Source organism: Ctenopharyngodon idella, chromosome 22 (assembly GCF_019924925.1).
Source record: "Ctenopharyngodon idella isolate HZGC_01 chromosome 22, HZGC01, whole genome shotgun sequence".
Classification (NCBI taxonomy): domain Eukaryota; kingdom Metazoa; phylum Chordata; class Actinopteri; order Cypriniformes; family Xenocyprididae; genus Ctenopharyngodon; species Ctenopharyngodon idella.
In genome coordinates this window covers 12,675,060-12,689,995 of record NC_067241.1, presented here as the reverse complement: position 1 = coordinate 12,689,995, position 14,936 = coordinate 12,675,060, and the positions used below count along the sequence as shown (strand labels likewise).

General features: G+C 37.9%; 2 protein-coding genes across 2 annotated transcripts; both read right to left on the bottom strand.

The window, feature by feature from the left end:
- Positions 1–498: 498 nt before the first annotated feature.
- Positions 499–5,368, bottom strand: pink1 (PTEN induced kinase 1). Its single transcript, XM_051881159.1, has 8 exons — positions 4,919–5,368; positions 3,801–4,079; positions 3,584–3,687; positions 3,318–3,500; positions 2,276–2,439; positions 2,040–2,164; positions 1,649–1,879; positions 499–1,460 (listed from the first exon to the last, which is right to left on the bottom strand). Exons 1-8 carry the CDS (start codon positions 5,273–5,275, stop codon positions 1,182–1,184), a joined length of 1,722 nt encoding a protein of 573 aa, XP_051737119.1. The 5' UTR covers positions 5,276–5,368; the 3' UTR covers positions 499–1,181.
- A 150-nt stretch (positions 5,369–5,518) lies between these two features.
- Positions 5,519–7,218, bottom strand: LOC127505548 (cytidine deaminase-like). Its single transcript, XM_051881170.1, has 4 exons — positions 6,981–7,218; positions 6,265–6,376; positions 6,127–6,184; positions 5,519–5,805 (listed from the first exon to the last, which is right to left on the bottom strand). Exons 1-4 carry the CDS (start codon positions 7,150–7,152, stop codon positions 5,680–5,682), a joined length of 468 nt encoding a protein of 155 aa, XP_051737130.1. The 5' UTR covers positions 7,153–7,218; the 3' UTR covers positions 5,519–5,679.
- Between the last annotated feature and the right edge of the window lie 7,718 nt (positions 7,219–14,936).

Sequence of the window (14,936 nt, the reverse complement as noted above, 5' to 3'; positions counted from 1 at the left end):
GAAGATTTTTGTCTTTCAAATACATTTTTAAAATATTATTTATTTTAATTTTACATTTTTTTTATTATTTAATTATTAGTTTTTCATTAAACTGCACAAACCCCTGCAGTTCCATCACGAACCACAGTCTGGGAAACCCTGACGTAATGTAATATTTAATGCACTTCATGTTGCTGAAAACAAAGAATGGAATATATTTTCTTTTTCTTTTTTTTTACCTTAAGTGTGTAATGTAATGGATTGCGTCACTAACTATTTTTGTCATGTAATTTGGAATCAGTAACAGACTACAATTTGTAATCAATCTACCCAGCACTGCGCATTTGCCATTTGAATAACACTGAATATCCTGTCAGATAATAAATATTACAAATATTACAATGATAATATACTGCAGTGTATGTTCACATGCAGTGTATGTGTGTAAAACCCCATCAAATATAACCAAATCACCACATTTTATTACCACATTGCAAAAGACAAGAGTACATATTTCAATACTATTCAAATTCTTTATTGTTTTTGACTCCTTTCCAGCCTATACACTGAAGTCAACCTGCATTCAAAAGTCACTCTCTTTACATTTCCTGGTCTAATTGTACAATTCATCTGAACATGTCGTTACAAAGAATATCATAGTGAACTTATCAAAACATAATAACTTGCTCCACCTCTGAACTGCCTTTTCAAATGACGTCACAAATACCAATCGTTTTCAACCTCTCCAATTAACTCAATTCTGGTAAACAACACCAATGTTTCATGATGCATCAGTCATCAAGGATAAAACCAAATTCACATTGAATATCCTGTCAGAAATGCATCAATTTTTTTAATTTATTCAACTTTTTCAATATTCCGTATACGGTGATATACTGTGTATATTAATTATGCATGAGTTTGTACCTGGTTTGAACTGAATATCTCCTGTTAAAGTGGTTATTAAGCTGGTTATTCTAAAGTGTTCTAAACTGCATAAAGTATTCTTATATATAGTGAAAAGTGCAAATGCATAAATTGTCAATTTCAAAATATGTCAGTGATAGACATACAAATTAAATTGCTTTCACAGTCTACTGAAAGAAATCAAAGGAACAGCTTGAAAAAATAACTCACTTGGTAATGAGCTGTGCTTGTTTCTACAGTAAACACACACACACACACACACACACACACACACACTAGTGCATGAGCAGAGACTGCCATTGCTCTTGTCCATACACGAGGAAGCTGACTGCGGTTCGGAGGTCCTCCAGGTCTATGTTGGCAAGGAAGGATCTCTGGAGTTCAGCTTCCACTGAGCTTCCGCCGGGCCCACGACCCTGCAGGAGCACCACAGCAGACTGACACAGCAGCCAGTCGACCATTTTATCCATTCTTGCCTGATCCAAGCTGGCCAAGACACGCTTGCCCCACATGCTGATGTGAAGTATGTTAGCGGCCACTCGTGCACTGGGGCGCTGGAAATGAGCAGAGAAATTATTAAATAAATGTGTCAAAGAAAACAGGTAATGAACAGGTTTATCTTCTCAGTCAAGTCTGAAGTGTTGAGTTTCTATATGGGTGCATTTCAAACTAGATTTTACAGAACCATTTTATGACTAACACTTATAAAGTCAAATAACTGATTGCAGAAATTATTATATACCTTGCGAGCGTTTCTGCGTAGCAGGAGCTTCACTACTAGCTGTACTTCAGCAGGTACAGCAGCAGGAAGTGGAGGGAGTTGTCTTTCCTGGTAACTGCGGCTCTCCAGCCCCTGTGAGCTGTAGAAGGGGTTTGGCTGAGCGAAGAGCTCATAGGCAATCGCCCCTATGGCCCAGGCATCTGCTTTACTGTAATCAATCGTCACCCCTGGACCTGGGACTGCTGTGGCTACCTAGAACATCAAGTAAAGTTAGCATAAGTATACTTCATTTGAGTAATATATAATCAAGGGTGCACATAAGTGGTGCGCACGCACGACCAAAAAAAAAAAAAAAAATGTGCTGGGTAAATAAGTTCAGACCGCTCATTTGGGACATTGGGAAGTTTCTCACCTCAGGTGCCATCAGACAGGAGTTTCCCCCTCTGTTGACCCACCAGCTGTTGAAGGGCAGTTTGAGGCCCAAATCCTCTGCCAGACAGCACCCAAAGTCAGTGATCACCAGTCTGGGACACCCGGCTTTAAAATAAAAACTCATTACAGCATGATTGAAGCATTTACTTAACACTAGCACAATGCTTCAAGTCTACATTGGCATAAAAACTCTCTGCAACATCTTGGGGCTCTTACTGCTGTCAAATTCCAGGAGCACATTGTCTGATTTGAGGTCTCTGTGAGCGATGCCCTGTCTGCACAGGTGGTCCACCCCTTCCAGCAGCTGCAGCAACATGAGAGAGGCCTGCATCCGGTTTGGCACGCACACCTCCAGGTACTGCCGCAGGGTGCATGGGTAACTACAGCACAGGCACATCAACCATGATTTATCAGATAAAAAAAAATAATGACCAAAACCACAGTTCATCAGAAAATGAGCCTAAAGGCCTGTTCATATCCAATATGACAAAACTGGATGCATGTTTTTTGTGTGTGTGTGTGTGTGTGTGTGTGTGTGTGTGTGTGTGTGTGTGGCATGTAAACATAGGTCCACATGATCTCAAAAAGAAATTATATATTATAAATAAATAAATAAAATATTATAAATAATAGTTATTTCATTTATTTATTATTATTTTAATAATGCATATTTTTATAAAAAAATATATATTAGTAATATTTTTTATTATTGTATTATTTTATTCTATTTTATATAATTTTATAATACATACATATAATAATATCAATTATTATGGCTTTATTTATGTATAATGTATTATTATTTTATAATAAATAAATATAATAATTATTACTACTATCATTATTATTTTAATTTCATTTAATATTTGTATTATATATATTTTTATTAAATTAAATATAACTATATTAATTTTAATAATATTACTGTTTAATTATTATCAATTATGTTTTATTTATTGTTATTTTCATAATTTTCTAATATATAAATATAATAATTATTACTACTATCATTGTTATTTGTTTTATTTATTTATATTTTTTATAATATTTTTATGATAATATAGAACTTATTTTTTAATCATTATTATTGTTTTATTATTATCAGTTATGTTTATTATTTTTATTCTATTTATTTATCATTATTTTATAATAAATATATTTTATCATAAATAAATAAAATCATAATTATTGCTATTATAATTAATTATTACTTCACTTATTGATTGATTTTTATTTTATTAGCAGAGTGCTTCCTCACTTCTTCATGACCAAGAACAGTGTTCGATTACTGCCCAAACCCAATGGATTGAGTCGGGCAGGCAGGACATCGGGGTACTCCTCCTGAGCTCCAGGCAGCAGCGGGACCTCCGCGGTGAAGGCCCGGTACACTGTGATCACGTTGGGATGAGCGGTCAGCCGTTTAGGCACTGTTCCAAAGTGCCTGTAAGAATAGCAAAGCCACTGGCAATGAATCAGTGTATTTTAAGACCATGTTGTCCTGCTAAAGTTCACATATGAACTCACCCATTCAAAGCAATCTCTCCTTGCTCTTTCGTTAAGGCCTGTGGACAGGCAGGAACCAACTCCATAGACATAGAGCGAAGGATGGCATCACTTGATGAACCAGCCTACAGGACGATATCAAATGTTCAGTATGTCATTACAAAAGCTGTTGATGTATTCTGGAATACTGTATGTAGATGCATTCTGCACAAAATGCTAAAATGCTGTAACTTCTCACCCCAATGTTCCACATCATTTTCATAGCTAAAGGAAAGCTGGGTGTAGTAGGGAATCTAAGCGGTCCTGCTTTCTTATTGTCATCATCTGTTTCTTTCTGGTTCAGTTCCACCAGTGAACACTTCTCAGTCTCCGCAGGGAACGCGAACGGAGCCGCTGCCTCATACACGGCTGCATTACAACCTTTCCCGATCTGTTTCCCAATGACATAGTCCTCCAACTTGTAGCCTGATGTAAAGGGCTTCAGAGGGCTCTGGAACTTTTTCTTTCTGAATACGGACTATATTGAAGAACATTGTGAAAAATATTCAAATAAGCATGCAAATACACATGTAATTGCAGTCGAGACATTTTCTATGTTTTTGTAGCAGGACAATTTATCATGAATTTGTTTAAATAAATATGAATGGAGAAGCTGTATTCCTAAATAATGCATGCACTTGCAGACAAATCATAATGGATTACAGATGTAATCTGCATATTTACAATATTCTCTGCATTCTTTGCATATGTACTTGTGGTTAAGAGCGACTAGGTTAAATGAAATTTAGAAGTATATTTACAATGATATACATTTATTCAAAGCGACTTACAAAAGGGGAACAAATGCAATTCATCAAAATTCATCAACATTATTTGTTATATACAAAACCAGGTTTATTAGGCAGCTAGATTAGGAAGCAAGCTAGAGAGAAGAAATAATTTTTTCTGTGTTTGTGTGTGTGCCAGAAATAACTAGTAGTTTGATGCAATAGATCATTTTATCAATAATGACACATAAAAACAAAATGACTATAGTACTTTTGTCAGTAGATTACATTAATAACCTGTTGTTTACTTAATTATTTCACAATTACATTTATTATGTCACAATAATTTAATAATGTAATATTAAATTAATATAACAAATGTAATATGTATCATATAATAACACACACACACACACACACACATATATATATATATATATATATATGCATTAAAAGAATACATTTTTATCATTTCATGCATTCCCTGCGAATCAAACCCATGACCATGTTCGACTGTTTGAGCTACAGGAATGCTCAATTATTATTGTCATCATCATCATTTTATATATAAAATTATATATAATGTCACCTGTATCTCCTGACACAGAGCAACGCTTGTCCTGTCCTCCTCCTGCTGCTGTTCAATCAGCCCTAAACCCACCCCAAACGCCAGGAAAACAGCCCTGTTTCTGGGTGAACCACCCCCAATCACTCTCCTGAAAGCGCCGGACTGGAGCTGGGCGGCCAGCCCGCTGAGAGACAGGCGGAAGAAGCGGTACCGGCCAGGCAAGAAGGTCTGCGGCTGGACGGTGCGGGTCGGACGGGACACACGCAGCCGCTCACCGCGGAACTTCGCTGCCACACGGCCGGCTGGTTTGAAGAGACCCAGCTGGAAAACTGACCTCCCCAGCTCCAACCCCCGACTGAGAGCATGTTTCACTGACATTTTCAGCCAAATAAATAACTAAATTTCGCGTTGACAGAAAAACAATTGAGCCCCTTTTACTTCTTCCTACCTACATTATAACTCAAGGACAGTGTTTATGTAAGGCTGATTGGTCGGCGACTAATTTTCAAAATAAAAGTCAAAAGGCATGTATTTCACAATAGAAGTGGAGGTGGCAGGTATTTTAAAACAAAAGTACCAAAAAAGCTTCACGGGATGAGTCAATTATTAACCACACAACAGTTCAGAATAGGGTTATTATTTATTAGTTTACACATTCACTGTATGTTTTCATTGCGAAATAATAGAACCACACATCCATTCAATACATTATAAATCTATCCTACACATTTGCTTTGTAACATAACTAAAAAATTTCAGCTTTATTTCTAAAAGTCAACAGCCTAATGGTTTTTCGGTCTTGCCCTCAGGTCATCAGGGCCAAATGAACATGGCAGGAGCTCCTCCACTGTCATCAGTTTGTAAGATCCATCAGATTTTGACAGATAAACGTCCCACTGTGAGCCAAACTGCAAAAAAGATGACGTAACTAGTCTGTTAGCTGACAGTGTTATTGAAAGGTGAAAAGTTATTTGTGCCGTGCGTTATTCACAATGCAATTTTGTGTTTTTTTGTTGTTGTAAGCCACACCTAAATTTCTCAAAATTTCCTATATTTCTACATGTGCAGTTTGTCATCGTTGACTCATGTTTTGGCTCTGTTCTGAATGACGACTTGTTTTTGCATGCTACAGAGTAACTGCACGTTTTATATGTCTTTGTAAATAATAGTAATAATATAATTATCATAATTATCAGTAATTGTATTTTTTTTTTTTTAGAAGAACTAACCTCTCTCATGAACTGCCTGCAGGCTCCACATGGAGAAATAAACTGATCTTCAAGGTCACTGCACAAAACAATGTATACCAGGAATGTTACTCAACAGTATGTATTTATACTTCAGCCAATACATATATATCAAAATACCTGGCAATTGCGATGGCTTTGAAGGTTGTATGTCCTTCAGACACAGCTTTAGATATAGCAGTCCTCTCAGCACACAATCCAGTGGTGTAGCATGCATTCTCTACATTACAGCCTGTTAACAGCACATCACCATATACTGATGAACCATGAACAAACACACACAGATGTACTGTAGATTTATATATAAATTAATATGTCTCATATTGCCTGTCGGGTTTCCTTTCCTTTCCTATTCAGCAAGGATGCATTAAATTGATCAAAAGTGACAGTATAGAGATTTATAATCATCCAAAAGATTTCTATTTTAAATAAATAAACTTTCTAATCATCAAAGAATCCTGAAAAAAAAATATCGTATTGCAACTGTTTTCAACATTGATAATCGTAATGTTTCTTGAGCAGTAAATCAATATATTAAAATGATTTCTGAAGGATAATGTGACGCGAAAGACTGATACTGAAAACTCAGCTTTGACATCACAGGAATAAATGACTCTTTAAAATATAATACAAAATAAAATCGTATAAATTTTATATTACAGTATATATTACAATTATGTTAAATAAATGTTTTTACTGTATTTTTGATCAAATATAAGAGACTAAAAAACATTAAAATGTTTGAATGGTATATATGTATTTGTAGCTTTCATTCATTCATTCAATCAATCAATCAATCAATATATATATATATACATACATAAGAGTATCCTCACCTGTGAACACACGTCCATCGCTTGTTAAGACAGCTGCTCCAACCCTGAATTTGCTGTAGGGACAGTACGCCAGGTTTCTGGCTTCCTGAGATTTCTGAACAAGCGCTTGTGGGCTCCAGCTATCCATAATGCTGCTGACTGGAGACTCTGTTCCAACAGACAGGCACTGCATGGCTTCAAGTCACGAAGTGGAGTGTGTGTGTGAGTGTCAAGTGTGTGTGTGTGTGTGTGTGTGCGTGTGTGTGTGTTAAAGGAGGAAATTAGTGATGCAATGACTCTTTGACTCTTACAATATAGTAATTCGCTAAAGCAATGCCAATGTTCCTTGCAAAATTCCCATTTACTTAATAATTTATATACAGCATTCACCCTTGGGATATAGGTGAATTTTCACAAACAGGACTGTGCATTGCACCGGTCTGACGATCATTAGACAGAACACGCTTAACATAATAAATAAAACATTTTCCACGTACCTTGATGTGGTTTAACCATTTATTCTCATACTAGAAAATATTTAATTGAGGTAGTGCACAGATGGTAATGAGATGAATGAGTAAAAATGATCCTGTTTACTCAGTCCAGAGGTCAGACAGTCATGTGGAAATGACCGCAATAAAGACACAAGTAAGAGCTTGTTGTAAACTTTATCCATTTAAAAACATGACTGTGACAGTTCCATCAATCTTACTGACAGCTGGATTTCTTCCTGGACATTTTCTCTTGAGGTGCATCGTGGGATGCTTTTTAAATTGTACTGAATACAAGTTTTGTAAAGAAGTTCATATATAGTCACAGCTTATATTTGCCTACATAACTTCAAGCGTTTAAGGAAAAGCTTTTAGATCAAAAGAGAACTCAGTCAGTTGTGTTACTTTAAAACATAGAAATATAAATGAAAAAGTGCCATAACATTCTGTAAAAGACAAAATATAGTTAATTTAAGTGTTTCACTTGAAAAAAAAAAAAAAAAAACTCTATAAACTTCTGGATTCTGGATGGATTGATGTGAATGGATCAGTACTCGAAGTAGGATTTATTGTTAAATTACATCCTTTTCTTAATTCTGATGTAAGGAAAGTCTTCCCACATTAAGCTGAACATGTCTTTTAGCTTTCAGAGGTGATGATCCAGACGATCCAGCGGTTGTAGTTACTGACTATTGTGCAAACACAAGGATAGTACGGAGGAGCACGGCTGATTCCCCATAAAACAATGCCTTCTAAAATCTGTAGGAAACTTTTTCCTCGTCGAAGCAGAGACCAGGAGACGTTGGGATATCTTTCAAGCAGAAGTTACTCTTTATTGAGAAACGCACTGTGCGTCGCTGTAGTCATCCAAGTCCAACTAAGGCAGTGTACTTGGTAGTTCATATACATTCAAGGGGGAGGGCATACATAGAGCAGAGGTGGAGACAATCTAAACAAAGCATGCACATGCAGTGCAGGAATCAGCCCATTCCCTACATTTCCCAGCCATGATCTAATCAGCATAACGGTGTCATTCAAATGCATAGGTGCTAATCCAATCAGTCTGACAGTATAGCCCATACCTTTACATTATCATAGAGACAAAGGCACCGCTGTATCTTGAGCTTTGTCCTGCCTATGGTTAGGAAGTGCATGAAGACAAAAGGTTAATGTTACAGACACCTGGGCTGCCTGCCTTGATCTCCTTAAATTGTCATTATCTTTACCTCAAAATGTTAAACACAATATACTTCACCTTAATATTTCATGTGAGGTTATGTCAGGATGTAGGATCAGCAGATCTTAAACAGATTCTTAAATTTGTAATCCCACAGTCCCCCCTTTGAGAGTTCTAATAACTCTCACATAATACAAATTTAAACCTTCTTAAATCCCTTCTTTAACCTATGTTTGTTAACATAAGTCCCATCTTCCAGTCATGTAACTTGTAACAGATACAGGCACATACATCTTATTCTATGTCGTGTCCAACATTTACATAAGTGTTGTTCTTTAACTTGAGTATACTGTTGACACACATATACAACGCAGGGTGGTAATATGTTGTATAAACTACATGATGACACAGAAAACCATGTAGCATAAGCGTGGAAGTCCTAAAAGTCCATGGCGCCTGAATAGCTGTGGAGTCTGTTCCCTGTAGAGTCCATTTCCAATGCATTTCCATGTTTGTTCCAAGTTGCTCAGATGATTCTTTGTCATTGTGCAACTCTGAGTTGCTCAGATGACTCTGTCTTCATGAAGGTTGTTCATGGATATCTGAGGTGATGCTTTACACCAGGTGCTGCTTATGAGCCATCATGGCATATACACATACCTGTAACACAAGAAAACAAAGAAACAGCAGACCAGCAGTATTCATGCATAGACTTTAGTACGTTAGACCTCTGATGATCGTATAGTTTTTCTGTCTAACTCTGATCATCAAAAACTTCTAGTGATCGTATAGTGGTTTTGTTCCTTTTTTTTTTTTTTTTTTAACCTAGTCTTAATCAATTTGACACCTATAGACCAGTAAGGTGGGGATAAACTGAGAGGGGGAAACCTATGAGGAAGTCTTCACCACAGGGTTGGCCCCCGAGGCCTTATGCACTTCGGTTCTTCCCTGGGCTCCTCACTGGTCTGTGTGTCCTATTCTCTCCCTGTAGTTAATTTGTAAACTTTACTGTGCTACATCTCCATCTTCCAATGAAACATCAGTCATAGCAGACATCATAACCCACAGAGGATGGATAAGTGAATGGAGTGTGCTGTAGCATAACATTTAAGGCTGTGAGTGTACTTAACCAGTGTACCCCAAATGGTGGAAGTGACAGTCAACTTTCTTTTGTTCAGAATGAGTCTTTCAGCTTTCTTGTAGATTACTGGGGAAATTAAGCACTCACAGCCCAAATGGTTAGCATGTCAGTAAGCTGTTGCTCCAAGTGTTTGGAGAAGAGGGGAGGGGCAGTTTCAATGTAGCAAGTAGACTGAGTAGGAGCTGAGTAAAGCTGTTCATTTCTTTAAATGTCTTTTTGTTTTTCCTACACTCTTTCATCCAATGTCCAGGTTTACCACAGTAATGACAACTGCCTTCTCTCTTAGGACATTTACGTTTCTGTCGATTCTCTGTGTTGACCTTAAAGGATGCTGCTGCAATCTTTACTCTTGTCTTGACATCCGAGTCTCTTTCCCAAAGAGCTAACCGATCTAAGTTGTTTTGCAGAGTTCCATTGGACCATGTGAGGTCTAAGAAAGGCAATGCATTTTTGTATTCTGATGAGAGCCCATCAAACCACATGCGGACCAGTGGTCCATTATCCTCTAACACCTTCTCTGGAGTGTCTGCTATTCCACTGTATGCTGCAGCTGACTGACAAAATCTTTCAGTGTACTCACTTACAGTTTCATCCTTCTTCTGTACACAACTAGTGATCTTTGACCAGTCCACCTTTGGTCCAACAAGGTTCTGTAACACTCTCAGAACTCCTTCTCTCAGTTCACCTTTGCTGGAATGCTGAAACTCAGAATTATTTACAGCACTTTCAAAATCACTGAATTCTGACTCTTTCAGGATTTGTGACATCAGCTGGGTGACTTCAGCTAGGGACATATCATAGAGCTTCATTTTCCTGGACAACTCTGTCCTAAACTCAGAAAAATTTCTGTGCACTGATGGCAAACTCTCAACAAGTCTTTCTATGTCTTCAGGACCTAGAGCTGTACTGACTGCTTGTAACTGGAGTATGGGGGTTACAGATGTAACTGTGTCAACACCTTTTACCCTACTCTGAGCCTTTTGTCTCGCTCCACACACTTCAACTGCATTTACATCTTTATCCATGAATCCAGTATTGCTATTGCCCTCTAGTCTACAGAAAGACTCTAAGTCAGGATAGCTTTCATCTGACTGTTGGTCTTTTGAGTCACATTTGGTTGAGGCTTTGTTAAGGCCCAACTTCTGCGTGAGACGAGACACTCGAGTGTGCAACTGTTTGTTCTGCTTTTCTAACTTAGCAATACGTTGGATTTGTTCTTGTGCAATGGATAGAGTAAATTCTCTGTGGCAGCAGATAATGCCCTTCATATTTTTCTTCCGAATACAAGCACCAAGTACCTTTTTGCATTCTTCAATAGACCAAACTTTTTCTGGATGAATCCCAAATTTCTTTGTCAAATCCAATCTGACTGACTCAGTCACTATTGAGTCCATGTGCTTTCCTAACAATGATTTGAACTCACTATCTGTCCATAAAGGGGTAGCTAGTCCACCTTTCTCAGTTGTTGGAATTAGTCTAGCGTTCTTTCTCAACATTTTGTAATGTCTTTCTGGCACAACAATACACTTCAACACTTCCCTGACAGAGCAGAGGTTAACCTAGTTAATACACATCGTAATATATTCAACCTTCTCTGGTGAGCAGAGTAGAACCAACTTGCTTACACACTGTAACAGTTGTAACCTTCCCTGAATTAACAGAGGATGAACCTTCTTCTCTAGCAAAGTAGAGAATGACTATTCTGTTAACACACCACCTTCCCTGATTAAACAGAGGATAAACAACCTTCCCTTATAAAGCAGAGGATAAAACTTCCCTAACTTTACAGAGGATAAACCAATATTAGCACGTGATGCCAATCTTCCCTGCCTGAGCAAAGGATACCAATATTAGCATGTAATGCTAATCTTCCCTGCCTAAACAGAGGATACCGATATTAGCACGTAATGCTAATCTTCCCTGCCTGAACAAAGGATACCAATATTAGCATGTAATGCTAATCTTCCCTGCCTAAGCAGAGGATACCAATATTAGCATGTAATGCTAATCTTCCCTGCCTAAACAGAGGGTAAACTTCATCTCTAAAAGAACATTTTTAGAGGATAACTTAGTTAACCAAACCCTACAGCTGTGTTAACTCTTCTCTGACGGCGCAGAGGATAAAACTTTGTACTGGTCTTAATGGTTCTTTTGGATAGAGTATCACTCACCAACCCTTGGGTGTACAGGAAAATTCAGCCTGGATCTTCTTTTGGATCAGATCGTTGTTGTGCTTGAAGTTTCAATCAGGATTGAGGTGAGAAGCTCTATCCGGGTCACGGCACCAAAACTGTAGGAAACTTTTTCCTCGTCGAAGCAGAGACCAGGAGACGTTGGGATATCTTTCAAGCAGAAGTTACTCTTTATTGAGAAACGCACTGTGCGTCGCTGTAGTCATCCAAGTCCAACTAAGGCAGTGTACTTGGTAGTTCATATACATTCAAGGGGGAGGGATACATAGAGCAGAGGTGGAGACAATCTAAACAAAGCATGCACATGCAGTGCAGGAATCAGCCCATTCCCTACATTTCCCAGCCATGATCTAATCAGCATAACGGTGTCATTCAAATGCATAGGTGCTAATCCAATCAGTCTGACAGTATAGCCCATACCTTTACATTATCATAGAGACAAAGGCACCGCTGTATCTTGAGCTTTGTCCTGCCTATGGTTAGGAAGTGCATGAAGACAAAAGGTTAATGTTACAGACACCTGGGCTGCCTGCCTTGATCTCCTTAAATTGTCATTATCTTTACCTCAAAATGTTAAACACAATATACTTCACCTTAATATTTCATGTGAGGTTATGTCAGGATGTAGGATCAGCAGATCTTAAACAGATTCTTAAATTTGTAATCCCACAAATCACATATCACATATGAGAGGGCCACCTGAATCTCCCAGCGGCATGTGCAATGCATATATCCTGCCCTGACAGTCTTGTCAGTTTTGTCCTTGATTAATGTTTCCTTGTTTGTCTTGTGCTTGAGCACATGGCTCTGTCTTTGTTTGTGTTGGCCATGTGCTCCTTTCATCCCACCTCCTTTTTTCCCGCTACTACGCCCCCATGTTTAAGGTGTGTCCACGCCATATCGTAATTACTGTAACTATGAGATTCTGGCTCATAAAAAGCGTTCACGTCCTCGTAGAGCTCATAATTACAGCTTGTAAGCTAGGAGTTTTCTGAAAGCTCCCACATGTACCACGCGGCCACTGTAGATTCATTTAGCCATTGATCGTGGTGCCTCAAGGCTTGTTCGACTTCATGCAGCGCCACAAAGATCGGCTGCCGCCTGACAAAAGCAATGCATTCTGATTAGAATATTTGTCCGACTTTGATTGACACTACAGTAATAGCAAGTTTTTAACCAAACAAATTTAGCTGTGAGAAAAAAATCACTAGCACATTAACACAGACACAAACTGAGAATATCTAAAAACATTTTGCACAACAATTTCAAACTGAAACACTTTGACATCAACAGCCATCATACAAACCTCAACAATGGTGACAAAACAAACTACAAAAATTCATGCCACAATGCATGCTGGGAGCCATGGATGAGTTTTGATTGGTGCACCCAAAATGCACTGCAGCTCTTGTGTGTCTGTTTTTTTCTGTTTTCTTCTTTCCTTCAGTGATTCTGTTTGTTAACAGGCTTTTTAATTCTAAGATGATTCTATAAATAATATATACAGATTTTGTGGCTCAGATAAGGTCCAGTTCTGGTTTATTTCTTTGCTCTTGGCTGACATGTGGCATTGCTATGGCCTGGTTGTGGCCTGGATCTGGCAAACAGGAGTGGTTGGCCCAAGTGCCATCATTCCACGCCGCATGGGCCGGCATAAAGCTGCTCAAACACTATCACACACACTCAACAACAGACACTCATACAACAAATATAAATAGATTCTCTCAGAAAGCTTTCTTTAGATAACTGTAAATCAAAAGATGATCACAAAATTATAACAAAGTTTGCTGTAAACAGAAGATGGGTTGTGCATGTTCATCACTCCATCTCCACCTTTACCCAGCAGGAACAGGATGTAGACTCCAACATTGATCAGACATTGGATTTTGGTTGAGAATTAAAATAACATATGTTTGTAAGTACTTCAGCCTAAACACAGGCTCTACTCTGGCACAATGGTAACCCCAAAAACTCAGACGTACCAGAAACCATTTTAAATTCTAAAATAATAGAACATTAAACACTAACAGATCTCCTCCTATATTAATATTGAGCAAAACACATCAAATAACACTTAATTTCAACATTGACCCTTCCTTTAACATACTGCCAAAGTCACACGAACCATTGAAACTTCGAAACGTTTCGAAACACTTCTGACGCAACGAAGCCTCGTTTACTGAAATCACGTGACTTTGCCAGTTTGATACATGCTCCAAACCACTGATTCGAAACAAAAGATTCATAAAGCTTCGAAGCTTGAAGCATTGTTTTGAAATCGCCCATCACTAGATATTGTTGAATAAAGTCGTTATTTTTGACGCACAAGTATTCTCATCGCTTGATAACATTAAGGTTGAACTACTGTAGTCACATGAACTGTTTTAAATACATCTTTAGTAGCTTTCTGGGGATCTGAAAGTGTTAATTATTTTGCTGTCAATGCAGGCCTCACTGAACCATCAGATTTTATCAAAAATATCCTAATTTGCCTTCCAAAGATGAACGAAGGTCTTACGGGTGTGGAACGACATGAGGGTGAGCAATGACAGAATTTTCATTTTTGGGTGAACTAACCCTTTAAGAGGCTTAATTTCTCCATCCCTACTCAGTTTTAGGTAACGTTTCAATCGAATTTAGCTGTTTTAGAGAGCATTTACTCATTTTGAGCCTCTTTTTAAACATCTGTAATGTCATCTGTTACATCTGTAACTAAACAGCCAATCAGATTTCTTTTCACACATATCCCCACGCCCACCCACGCACGCACATAGCCTACACACATTTGACTTTACAACACACAAACGCACACCTTTATTTATTCTCATTCTCTCTTGCTTTTTAATATGTCATGAGTGTACGCAGATAGATTTTAATAAACAATTGAAAAAATATATCGGCATTATTTAGCGCCCTCTCATGGTACGCACAGTGCGTACATTGTACGCGCCACTGTATTAGCATTACATTGAAAAA

What these genes read in the sequence shown, in the direction of transcription:
- LOC127505548 (XM_051881170.1), bottom strand. Translation starts at nt 7,152, where the DNA reads ATGCAGTGCCTGTCTGTTGGAACAGAGTCTCCAGTCAGCAGCATTATG. An exon ending in CGATGGACGTGTGTTCACAG is followed by an intron (nt 6,377 to 6,980) that starts GTGAGGATACTC and finishes TGCTGTTAACAG; the next exon opens with GCTGTAATGTAGAGAATGCA. An exon ending in AAAGCCATCGCAATTGCCAG is followed by an intron (nt 6,185 to 6,264) that starts GTATTTTGATAT and finishes TGTTTTGTGCAG; the next exon opens with TGACCTTGAAGATCAGTTTA.
- pink1 (XM_051881159.1), bottom strand. Translation starts at nt 5,275, where the DNA reads ATGTCAGTGAAACATGCTCTCAGTCGGGGGTTGGAGCTGGGGAGGTCA. An exon ending in GGAGAGATTGCTTTGAATGG is followed by an intron (nt 3,501 to 3,583) that starts GTGAGTTCATAT and finishes CTATTCTTACAG; the next exon opens with GCACTTTGGAACAGTGCCTA. An exon ending in CTGTTCTTGGTCATGAAGAA is followed by an intron (nt 2,440 to 3,317) that starts GTGAGGAAGCAC and finishes CCTGTGCTGTAG; the next exon opens with TTACCCATGCACCCTGCGGC.